The sequence below is a fragment of the Neoarius graeffei genome, chromosome 16 (genome assembly GCF_027579695.1).
Source record: "Neoarius graeffei isolate fNeoGra1 chromosome 16, fNeoGra1.pri, whole genome shotgun sequence".
Classification (NCBI taxonomy): domain Eukaryota; kingdom Metazoa; phylum Chordata; class Actinopteri; order Siluriformes; family Ariidae; genus Neoarius; species Neoarius graeffei.
This window is the reverse complement of record NC_083584.1, coordinates 59745613-59758731: the sequence shown is the minus strand read 5'-3', so window position 1 is coordinate 59758731 and position 13119 is coordinate 59745613. Positions and strand designations below refer to the sequence as shown.

General features: G+C 41.0%; 1 protein-coding gene across 3 annotated transcripts in view; it reads left to right on the top strand.

Moving 5' to 3' along the window:
• The window catches only part of col4a4 (collagen, type IV, alpha 4), a 144091-nt gene that overhangs the window by 29528 nt on the left and 101444 nt on the right, over positions 1 to 13119 (top strand). For all 3 annotated transcript variants that reach the window (XM_060943292.1, XM_060943294.1, XM_060943293.1), the window contains exon 4: positions 7477 to 7548. In XM_060943292.1, the coding sequence (XP_060799275.1) occupies positions 7477 to 7548 (72 nt within the window). The remainder of the gene's footprint in view (positions 1 to 7476; positions 7549 to 13119) is intronic.

Here is a 13119-nt window from a genome sequence, read left to right as displayed (position 1 = left end):
ACGTTTGTGGAAATGTATCATGGCACGAACAAAGGAGATTTCTGAGGACCTCAGAAAAAGCGTTGTTGATGCTCATCAGGCTGGAAAAGGTTATGAAACCATCTCTAAAGAGTTTGGATTCCACCAATCCACAGTCAGACAGACTGTGTACAAATGGAGGAAATTCAAGACCATTGTTACCCTCCCCAGAAGTGGTCGACCAACAAAGATTACTCCAAGAGCAAGGCGTGTAATAGTCAGCGAGGTCACAAAGGACCCGAGCGTAACTTCTAAGCAACTGAAGGCCTCTCTCATATTGGCTAATGTTAATGTTCATGAGTCCACCATCAGGAGAACACTGAACAACAATGGTGTGCATGGCAGGGTTGCAAGGAGAAAGCCACTGCTCTCCAAAAAGAACGTTGCTACTCATCTGCAGTTTGCTAAAGATCACATGGACAAGCCAGAAGGCTATTGGAAAAATGTTTTGTGGACGGATGAGACCAAAGTAGAACTTTTTGGTTTAAATGAGAAGTGTTGTTTGGAGAAAGGAAAATACTGCATTCCAGCATAAGAACCTTATCCCATCTGTGAAACATGGTGGTGGTTGTATCATGGTTTGGGCCTGTTTTGCTGCATCTGGGCCAGGACGGCTTGCCATCATTGATGAAACAATGAATTCTAAATTGGATCATTTTCCTCAATAAATAAATGACCAAGTATAATATTTTTCTCTCATTTGTTTAACTGGGTTCTCTTTATCTACTTTTAGAACTTGTGTGAAAATCTGATGATGTTTTAGGTCATATTTATGCAGAAATATAGAGAATTCTAAAGGGTTCACAAACTTTCAAGCACCACTGTAAGTATGTGCGTTATGGGGGAGTAGTGTTTTGAAGTAATGCACCTTGAAAATGATCCAAAATGGGGCTGAGTCCAGAAAACTTTCCATTTTATTATGGACTTTGTATGGAATAAAACACTTGGGGGTGTTCCTAATTCTATAACATTGAAGCAGAGTTACTCTTACCAGTTCAATATGGATTATTTTCCTGTAGAGGCATGTCAAAATGTTTTATCCTTATTTTACTAAAACAATTGGCCACTCGCTCCATTTGCTCCACTGGCCAGCCCAGTGAGCAAGTAAAAGCTCCAATGTGTTGCCCAGTCTCATGTTTCGTTGCCCAAAAATATAATGATTCAGCTAAATATATCTAATATAAATAAGTCTTGTGCGCTAGTTAACTACACAGCATAGTCATTACAGCAGCACAAGGCATAATGTTCACATCAAACATCATAATGGGGAAAAATGTGATCATCGTGACTGTAACCTTGACATGGTTGTTCATGCCAGAGGGGCTGGTTTGAGTCTTTCAGAAAATGCTCATCTTTGGAATTTTCATACAAAACACATCCAGTGAGCAGCAGTTCTCTGAACGGAAACACCTCGCTGATGAGAGGAGTCAGAGCAGAATGGCTAGACTGGTTTGAAGTGACAGGAAGTGAATAGCAACTCAAATAACCACTCTTTACAAGCATCTCAAAATGCACAATACGTCAAACCTTGAGTGGGATCAGTTACAACAGCAGAAGACCACATCAAGTTCCAGTCTTATCTGAGCCTACGGTGGGCACAGACTCGCATGAGATAGGTGTGATTTTCTGGAAGACTGGCATCTGATTACGTAGTTTATCTCATGTGACTCTTTCCACATACCCGTTTACTTAAAGACAAAACAACCCTCTTTATCTTTTCCCACCGCTCTGCTCTCCCTTCTTTTCTGTATCACTGAAGTTCTCCCCCCATCTTTTGCTTTTTTAAAGCTCTTTTTTTCCCCCATGTTCTCTCTCCATCTGTTGCCTTTTTTCTTTTCATGTTGATGTTTCTTTGTCCCACCTGATGCATGCTTGCTGGTTAGATGACTTCTTGTGCAATGTCTAATTTCGCTTTCAGGAATGCAAGTAGAGTGGCAAACTCTTCCACAGAAAAGTAGACACAATGATGAGACACAATGATGAGATCAACATTCAGTGCATCAGTATTCAGTTCATACATGAATGACCTTTTCTAGAATTTCGGGTTATTATCTAGATAGTGAATGAACAATTCAATTTAATTTGTATAATTAATTTAATTTTAATTGTAGATATTGTTGGTTGTCACAAAGCAGATTTGCAGATGTAGATGCAGATTGAGATCCCTAACGAGCAAGCAAGAGGGACAGTGGAATGGAGAATCGTCCTGACATGAAGAAGAAACCTTGAGAGCAACCAGACTCAAAATGGAACCCTCAAGTAGAAGAGTGAAGTCAAACAGTACTGAGCGTGTTGAAAGGATTTTCAGTATGAGCATATTGTGAATAAGGGTACTGGGATGAGCACAAGAAAGTCTTTTTGGTGAGGGAACCAGTAATCAGGTACAAAGTCTGCAGTATTGTGTATGAAACAAGGAAGAGTCTTAGGCATAAACCACAGAAGAAAAATCAAGCAGAAGTAAAGCTATAAAAATAATCTGGCTGGTCCAGAATAAGAGAGGGAGAACTGATTGCTAGGTATGTTCTTATCCTACAGTGGCTTAAAATGGTATACAATATGATCAGAGTGCAAGTTAGGACTCCTGCAGGTCTAACTATGACAATATTTACTAAAAAGATGAGTCAGAAAGTAATACGGGCTTGAGGGCACCCTTCTACATTTGAATTCAACCACATCAGCATCAACAAACCAAAGGAATCATGTGTGAGAGAGAGAGGTGACAACATCTAAACATTTCACTTTACCATAACTCTCTATAGCCAAGAACCCTGCAGATCTTCACCTTTCACTAGAGAAAAGCTGCTTAACAAAGTTTCTGACAAAACAAACAAGTTTTTAACTTAGATTAATACTGTGTCTCGGTCCCGAACACTAATTGGATAGCTGTTCCACAGCTGGGGGACTTATATATCTACTCCCTGCTATTGCTGTCATGATTCTAGGTACTAATAAAGAATCTGCACCTTCTGACTGAAGCAGACATGATGGATCATAATCGACCAAAGGTCACTCAGTTACTGTGGGGCAAGTCCATAAAGTGCTTTGTAGATCATTTGTGATATTTTAGAATCAGTCTGAAATTTTAATGGGAGCAAATATAAAGTAGATAACATATCAGGCAACCTTTCTGGTTCTTGTAAGGACTAGAGGTAACAAAAGCATGAATTAGCATTTCTACATTATGCAGTCCAAACAGAAAGTAAAGCAGACAGGGTCTTATGCCCTTTATTAAACTACAGCCTGCCATCTGACTTTGAAACATATACAGTAGCTATGTGTCATCAGCACAGCAGTGGAAGCTATCATCATGTTTTTGAGGAATTGGAACCAGAGGTAAAATATAGGTAAAACAGACTGCTGTGGAACACAAAAGGATAAGGATATGACAGATAAGGATCAGTCAGATAAGACCTGAACCATTCCCTGAACTCTTAAAAAAAAAAAACCTAGTCTGTCTCGAAGAATATAGTGATCTGTGATATCAAAAGTGAGATCGAGCAACACAAGCAAGTAGACACAACCATGGTCCAAGGCCAGAAATTGGTAATTTACTACAACCCCGATTCCAAAAAAGTTGGGACAAAGTCTCATCTCATCTCATTATCTCTAGCCGCTTTATCCTGTTCTACAGGGTCGCAGGCAAGCTGGAGCCTATCCCAGCTGACTACGGGCGAAAGGCGGGGTACACCCTGGACAAGTTGCCAGGTCATCACAGGGCTGACACATAGACACAGACAACCATTCACATTCACACCTACGGTCAATTTAGAGTCACCAGTTAACCTAACCTGCATGTCTTTGGACTGTGGGGGAAACCGGAGCACCCGGAGGAAACCCACGCGGACACGGGGAGAACATGCAAACTCCGCACAGAAAGGCCCTCGCCGGCCACGGGGCTCGAACCCGGACCTTCTTGCTGTGAGGTGACAGCGCTAACCACTACACCACCGTGCCGCCTGGGACAAAGTACAAATTGTAAATAAAAACAGAATGCAATAATTTACAAATCTCAAAAACTGATATTGTATTCACAATAGAACATAGACAACATATCAAATGTCAAAAGTGAGACATTTTGAAATTTCATGCCAAATATTGGCTCATTTGAAATTTCATGACAGCAACACATCTCAAAAAAGTTGGGACAGGGGCAATAAGAGGCTGGAAAAGTTAAAGGAACAAAAAAGGAACAGCTGGAGGACCAAACTGCAACTCATTAGGTCAATTGGCAATAGGTCATTAACATGACTGGGTATAAAAAGAGCATCTTGCAGTGGCAGCGGCTCTCAGAAGTAAAGATGGGAAGAGGATCACCAATCCCCCTAATTCTGCGCCGACAAATAGTGGAGCAATATCAGAAAGGAGTTCGACAGTGTAAAATTGCAAAGAGTTTGAACATATCATCATCTACAGTGCATATCATCAAAAGATTCAGAGAATCTGGAAGAATCTCTGTGCGTAAGGGTCAAGGCCGGAAAACCATACTGGGTGCCTGTGATCTTCGGGCCCTTAGACGGCACTGCATCACATACAGGCATGCTTCTGTATTGGAAATCACAAAATGGGCTCAGGAATATTTCCAGAGAACATTATCTGTGAACACAATTCACTGTGCCATCCGCCGTTGCCAGATAAAACTCTATAGTTCAAAGAAGAAGCCGTATCTAAACATGATCCAGAAGCGCAGACGTCTTCTCTGGGCCAAGGCTCATTTAAAATGGACTGTGGCAAAGTGGAAAACTGTTCTGTGGTCAGACGAATCAAAATTTGAAGTTCTTTATGGAAATCAGGGACGCTGTGTCATTCGGACTAAAGAGGAGAAGGACGACCCAAGTTGTTATCAGCGCTCAGTTCAGAAGCCTGCATCTCTGATGGTATGGGGTTGCATTAGTGCGTGTGGCATGGGCAGCTTACACATCTGGAAAGACACCATCAATGCTGAAAGGTACGGTATATCCAGGTTCTAGAACAACATGTGCTCCCATCCAGACGACGTCTCTTTCAGGGAAGACCTTGCATTTTCCAACATGACAATGCCAAACCACATACTGCATCAATTACAGCATCATGGCTGCGTAGAAGAAGGGTCCGGGTACTGAACTGGCCAGCCTGCAGTCCAGATCTTTCACCCATAGAAAACATTTGGCGCATCATAAAACGGAAGATACGACAAAAAAGACCTAAGACAGTTGAGCAACTAGAATCCTACATTAGACAAGAATGGGTTAACATTCCTATCCCTAAACTTGAGCAACTTGTCTCCTCAGTCCCCAGACGTTTACAGACTGTTGTGAAGAGAAAAGGCGATGTCTCACAGTGGTAAACATGGCCTTGTCCCAACTTTTTTGAGATGTGATGTTGTCATGAAATTTAAAATCACCTAATTTTTCTCTTTAAATGATACATTTTCTCAGTTTAAACATGTGATATGTCATCTATGTTCTATTCTGAATAAAATATGGAATTTTAAAACTTCCACATCATTGCATTCCGTTTTTATTTACAATTTGTACTTTGTCCCAACTTTTTTGGAATCGGGGTTGTACTTTAACCAGTTCTGTCTCAGTACTATGCTGAGCCCTAAACGACCTTTGTAAAATTTTCTGGATGTGATTCATGTGCAATTATAATCTTAGCTCTCATGCTACAAGCTATTCTAGGATCTTGGAGCTCACATGGAGGTTTAATATTGGCCTACCTGTTTGACAGCTGACAAGGGTCAGCTGAATAAGGCTCTTATTCTTAGTTAACTTTTCTGCTGTAATAAATAAGAATCTAGGATTATTTTGATGTCTTCTCTTAGGGCGGAGAGATATGCTGATTTACATTCTAACTTCTGGGTGTTTTAAAGTGTGAGTGTGATCATTATACCAGGGTGCTAGCATTTACCCCTTAGCATTTTTCTTTTAAATGGGGAAACCTTATCTCGTGTGAAGTGAAACACGACTCTATTTATTCACCCAAACAATTTCTGTGGAGTCGTAGAGTTAAAAAATAAATAAATAAATAAATAAATAAATAAATAAAAATTAAAGTTAATATATCTGGAAGATTTTTAATAAAACTGAATACAGTAGGCAATATAGAAAAAGAAAAAGCCTTTATTTCTTCACCTATACATTACAGCACAGTGAAATTCTTTTCATTGCATATCCCAGCTTGTCAAGAAGTTGGGGTCAGATCACAGGGTCAGCTATGATACAGCGCCCCTGGAGCATAGAAGGTTAAGGGCCTTGCTCAAAGACCCACCAGTGGCAGCTTGGCAATCCTTCAGACCTTCAGATCAGTAATTCAGAGCCTTAACCATTAAGCCACCACTGCCCCTGTACTGTGGTGCACAATGTGATTGTAAGCTTGATGCATTCACAAAGTGAAATGACTATACTGTATTATGACTAGGGCATATTTTAAATTAAAAGGAGATGGTGATCAGAGATCATTTCCGACTGGGGTTGTGTGACAGTTTTCTGTATCTATACTCAATGTCAGTGTTAAATCAAGGGTGTTTCCGGTGTAATGAGTGGGTCAAGTTACATATTGATTGATCTCTACTGAGTCTAAACTAGACAAACACTGCTCTCAGGGGGTCTTGTGGATTTAAATAACATTACAGACCTCAACAATTCATAACTTTTCTACTGATGCAACTGATGTAAATTCAAGAGGGCAGCTCCTGTAGAATTTCACGTGGCTTGTGAATACTAATTATGGGGAATGGCTTCTTTTTGCACTGTTTCTTACATTAATTAAAAGCACTTCAAATGAGTGAACTTCATACTGAGATTTGTGCCTACCGTATCGGTACGAATAACTACATTGCTACATCCTCTGCCAATTAGATGAGATACAGCAGCCATATCTGTTAGGGCGAGCTTGATTTAAAGTTGCATACTCATCTGGTCTAGTGCAGATTTATGTTGAAAAGGACAATAAATGCCTGATCAGTTGTACTTTCATTTACAATAAGCGATTTAGATGTAAGGGATCTCAGGGATTTTCCAGTCCTAGTTTCAGATCAGAGATGCTGGCTGTGCAATTGGTATCATGTTTTGTGTTTTATGTTAATTAGATTGCTAGAACAAATGGATTCCAAGAAGTTCTGCTTTTCTGTATGAGCTGTGCTACAGGAAGTACGAGCAACACCTTGTTAAGTAGGCTGAGTACTGTTTATGTTGTATTTAGTGTAGTCTGATGTGCTTTCAACCTATTTTACGGGTGTTAATTTTACTGCAATGTGTGTTTATGTTGCCTCAAGGAGTGTGTGCAACCAGGTTCTGGTAATTGTGTTTGCTTAAGTTTCAGTTAGTCATTTTTTTCCACCGTTGACTTAAGTGGCTGATTGATAAAATCACTGTTTTAAGTCATTAAAAATAAATGTAGAGTTGAATGGTAGAGAGAGAGAGAGAGAGAGAGAGTATGCAATGCTGCTGGTAACAGTGATTGTGTGTTTGTCCCTAGGTGGAGTGCTCTGAGGACTGTGGCCAGCGCAACATCAGTTTATGCCCATGCGTTCCACTAAAAGGTTCCAGGGTAAGCAAATTATTTAATTAGCATCTCACATCTTTGTGAAGACCTTCCCTTCCCTTCAGGCAGCTATTAATAATTGCATATGAATATAACACCTAAATCTAACCCTAACATTAACCTCAGTAACGAAAATGTCCCCATTAGGTCAAAAATGTCAGATATTCATATCCTTGTGGGGACATTTGGTCCTCCCAAGGACATGAACATGCCCAACAGGAACACTGAATGACATGGAGCTCAGCCCCCTCTCTGCCACATTCTAACACACTGACCCAGTTCATGGTTGGAAAACATGCTTATACCTGTTGTACCCTCCAGGTGTGCAACAAAACTTCCATTAACCCATTAGCAAAATTCCCTCAACCCTGTTAAATATTAGCAGAGTGCTTTTTCGTGCAGGCTCTGAACACAAGTTGGGATGAAGGAACAATGATTACTTCTTTAAAAAATTTGCGAACAATCATCACCCATTACCAAATTCATAATGTGTGAAAATTCAATGAATTTCAAGTACAAACAAAATGATACATATTCATTTTACAGAATATACTACATAAAACAGCCAATAACAAATTACAAACGTGGCACTCAGAGACTTCTGGCAAGGACAATAGCTGACTCTTCTATGATTTGCAAATCTGCAACTACAACCACTTTATATGTCTGGATATATTTCCCAAACTATTAGAACTAGTCTCCATTTGTCTCCCAGAGGTTCTGTGGCACCCATGGATGTGGAATGTGTCAACTTATTTCTGCATTGGCTATATTTTGTCACTATTGAACTTTACTGTCATCTACTGGATTTTAAGATGAAGGGCATTTCTGAGTGCAGACTTCTTTGAAGGCCAAATGTGATATCTTGTAATGTTAGTGAAAGGGAAACTAAATATGTGAATCTGTCCCATGACTTGGATCCACTCCAAAATGTAATGGGTTCTTCCTTGACCCGTGCTACACCCTTCTACCAAGTTTCATGGAAATCAGATCAGTAGGTTTTGCACAATCCTGCTTCGAGTCAGACAAACAAACCACAAGTCAAGTCAAAATCCCTTCCACGCCAGGATCTGGTCTTCCCAGGCAGTCTCCTGTCCCAGTACTAACCAGTTCTTTGAGGTGCATGGGTGCAGCGCCAATTTCTGTTTCAATAGCCCTCAGCCTCTCACCTATACAGCTAGGGTTACGGTGGGGGGTGGGTCCTCTGGTAACCACGAGAGTTTGACTTCCCCACTCACATCTGTGTTGCAGTGTGCCTTGCCAGATGTTAGTAGGTACCATTTTTATGATGGTCTTTGGTATGACCCAACTGCGAGTAGAACTCACGATCTCCCGGTCGAGAGGCGGACATGCAAACCACTAGGCCAGCTCGCGGTCAAACAAACCACACTAAATATAAATTCCTTGTTGGAGGTAATGGGTGCTACAAACAAACCAGAAAAAATGATTTTGTGCCAAGGCTGTTAAAAGTTTTGAAAAAGTGAACTTCTTAGTAAAAATGCTTGTTCAGCTTATTAGAATATTTGCATGTGTAAGTTTGTGTATTTGGGAAAAGAGTTGCATCTGGTGTTTCTTTCTGTGCTGATACGCATTAACACAAATATGTATGAAATAAAACACTTGGGGATGTGCTGTTATAAGAAAATAATCCACAGCAGGGTTGTGTGATATGGTGTGAAGTGATTTATTCCTCTTATATCACAACTTATACTACATTTACCCATGATTTATTTCCTTTATTAATGAATGACATCATGCTTTTAACCAGTTATAGTTACATTTAATGTTATTTCTACATTTATGCACTTGTGTGTGTGTGTGTGTGTGTGTGTGTGTGTGTGTGTGTGTGTGTGTGTGTGTGTGTGAGAGAGAGAGAGAGAGAGAGCGTGTGTGTCACTGCAGAAGGCCATGAAGCTTAAATGATAGGTTGTAAGCTTAGAGTGACATATTTACAATGACCTTGTTAACTAGTTGTGGCCCAGATATAATGCAGGACATTCCTGAGAAGAAGAACACAGGTTCTTGAAGAAACACACACAAATAAGTAATTTGTATTTTGCATCTATTTTAGAAGGTGATTTTAAACAAAAGTGACATACATTATCTTGCCAAAAGTTTGTGAACACCTGACCAATCACACCCATACAGTATGTGCTTGTTGAAAATCCCATTATAGATTTTGTTCTGCTTTGCTCTTAAAGTAACCTCCACTCTTCTGGGAAGGCTTTCTACTAGATTTTGGAGCGTGGCTGTAGAAATGTGTGTTCATTCAATGACAAAATCATTTGTCAGGTTCAGTTCAATTTCATCCCAAAGGTGTTTGGCGGGGTTGGGTTCAGTCAGGGTTCTGTGCAGGACACTTGAGATCTTCCACACCAACCTTGATAAACCATGTCTTCATGGAGCGTGCACTGTGCACAGGGGCATCGTCATGGTGGAACAGGTTTGGGCCTCTTAGTTCCAATGGAAGGGAATTGTTAATGCTACAGCACACAAAGACATTCTAGACAATGGTGTGCTTCGAAATTTGTGGCAACAGTTTGGGCAGGTGTCTACTTACTTTTGGCCATATAGTGTATATACTGCTAACATGGTTGAATATATTTTTCCTACCATACTGTATAGTTTTACTGTGAGACATATTATATGTTTTAAAAGTAAAAACATATGAAATAGCTGGTGGCACAGTGGTGTAGTGGTTAGCATTGTTGCCTCACAGCAAGAAGGTTCTGGGTTTGAGCCCAGTAACCGACAAGGGCCTTTCTGTGTGGAGTTTGCATGTTCTCCCCATGTCTGCATGGGTCTCCTCCGGGTGCTCAGGTTTCTCCCACAGTCCAAAGACATGCAGGTTAGGCTAATTGGTGGCTCTAAATTGACCATAGGTGTGAATGTGAATGGTTGTTTGTCTCTATGTATCAGCCCTGCGATGATCTGGCTACTTGTCCAGGGTGTACCCCACCTCTTGCCCATAGTCAGCAGGGATAGGCTCCAGCTTGCCCGCGATAGTCCACAGGATAAACAGTTATGGATAATGGCGTATGAAATAGCCATGTAGAGGGGTAATGCCAGTTGGGTTGCAGTCTGAGGTGGACTAGATCTTTGCAATGGAAACTGGCTTTTGTAACTATGTTGAATGGCATCTTGGAAATGTCTTTGACATTGTTCAAGAGAGTAAAAAGTTGAACCTCAGATTCAGGAGGAACAAATGAGTTTCCATCTAGGCCATGGAACAATGCACAGTTTCTTTACTTTTGCACAGCTTTGTGAGGGGGTCATGAGAACGTGCTCCCAACACTACCATACCCTGACTCCTTTCTCTTTACTTTCTTCATCCATTGACCTTCTCTTTCCTCTTGCTTCCATATTTGAAAGTCATCCTGCTGCACAACTGTCTCATTTGCTACACAGCAATCAGAGAGAATTAAAAATCAGCTGAGAGAAAGTGGACAATATTATCTTGATGATCGTTTCTCATACTGCTCTTTTTGTCAAAGTTCTCTTTTGATCTGGCCACTGCTGAGACATCCTTATACAAGGTTAGCTGGAAGCAAATGCATCTGATCCACACAATCTCCATTACATATTTTCTTCTCTCTATCCAACACTCCCTGTCCTTCTTCACCTTCCTCCCTGAGCAGCCTCTGACACTGGAATTCCACTGGCTTTCCTGTCCATCCTGGAATTTCTGTCTTGGAATCAGTAGCCCAGCACGGCAAGTGGTTTGCTTCTAACTTGGACATATCAGGTGATATAAAGGGACTCCATATCTGCTCCATGCAGATTGGTGTCCCACAAGGTTCAGTTCTGGGTCATTTTATGTTCTCTCTATTCCCACACTCTCAGTTAGGTCATATTCTTTCAGGGGTTTTCATACCACTGCGATGCTGCTGACACTCAACTGATCCTCTTCTTTCCTTCATCAGACATTCATGTTTCTGTACAGAGCTGACATCTGGCCAAGGATGGCAGCACATCAGCTAAAATTAAATCTCAGCAAAACTGAGCTGCTGTATATCCTTGGAGATGCATGTCAATGTCAAGATCTTGTGATCTCTCAGGACATTTCTCAGGTCACACCATATGGCAATGCATGAAACCTTGGGGTAGTTCTGGACAGCCAACTATCTTTCTTGCTTCATATTACTAATCTGGCACTGTCATGCAAGGGTCTCCTTTACAGCATCAGGAGGATTCTGCCATTTCTGTCCACACAGGCCACTCAAGTGCTTAATGAATTCAACCAATGAAGTCAGCTGCAAGACTTGTTTTCATTCTCTGCAAGTTCTCTCACATCACCCCATTGCTGCATGCCTTCCACTGGCTTCCTGTAGCTGCCCGCATTAGATTTACAAAACTGATATTTGTCTACAAAGCATAAATTTGACTAGCCCTCACCTATCTGATGGTACTTATTACACTCTTATTTGGCACGGTCTTTGAGTCTCTAGCATGACTTGACTGGACCCACTCTCTCTTAATGTACAAGGAAGACATGCCTAAAGACTCGTCTCTGTCCTGGCACCCAGGAGGTACAATGAATTTCTCCTCACTATCCAGATAGCTGAGCCACCGACTAACCTCACAGACCTACTTCTTCACCAAGTTGTACTTATTTAACGTATTTACAAAAAAGTATTTTCATTTTTTGCTGTACTAACCTCCTAAAAGGATTTTAGGTTGATGGTATTCTTGACCCTGACCTTGTGAACTACAACATGTGGAAAGATTTTTTGATAGAGACTGCAAAGCACTTTTGTTAGTTAGTCTGGATCAGGGCATCTGCTGAATTATGTAAATGTAAATTAATTCTCATCTAGCCTATGTGCTTTTTATGGATTTGGTATTTGTTGTGGGAGGTACTGAAGGAGTATGTGGTACAGTATCAGGGTTGCAACCAAGTCTCTGTATAAGCAACAAAATTTAATTTGGATGTCGGACTCTGTCAAAGCTATGTCTTGTCCCCACTCCTGCATGTGGTTGTCATGAACATGAGAAGTTATGGAGGTGTCCAGTATGGGGGTCTGAGGGTAACATCAATGTAATTTGTAAATAATGATGCTGTTATCTTTACACCATCCACCAAGTGGATTTCCAACATGCACTTGAAAGTTTTGCAACTGATTGATGATACTGATAGCTGGCTGATATTAAAATCCACATTTTCAAGTTTGAGACCACAGTTCTCCCCTGGAACAGAGTTGGATGGTCCCTGTAGGTGAGAGGAGGGACCTTGAGAGTTTGAGCACTTTGGGATGCTATTCATGAGTGATGAAAAGAGAGAGACTCACACTGGCAAACAGATTGGTGAGCAGCAGCAGTGCGACAGCTGCTGTACAGTAGCACTCTGTGGTGGTGAAGCAGGGCTCAGTTGTCACACCAAGCTGTGAATAATGATGAATGACTAAGACTGCAATTAAGACATCAGAATATTCCATGATAAGGGAAAGAGCTCAGCGGAGTGTGAGAGTCTCAGAAGAGAGGATACCCCCGGTCAGCTCTTGCTGGAGATATGTCAGGCAATATATCAGGATTATTTTGAACAGCTGCTTTGGGAATGTCTGAGGGTTCCCAAGTAGG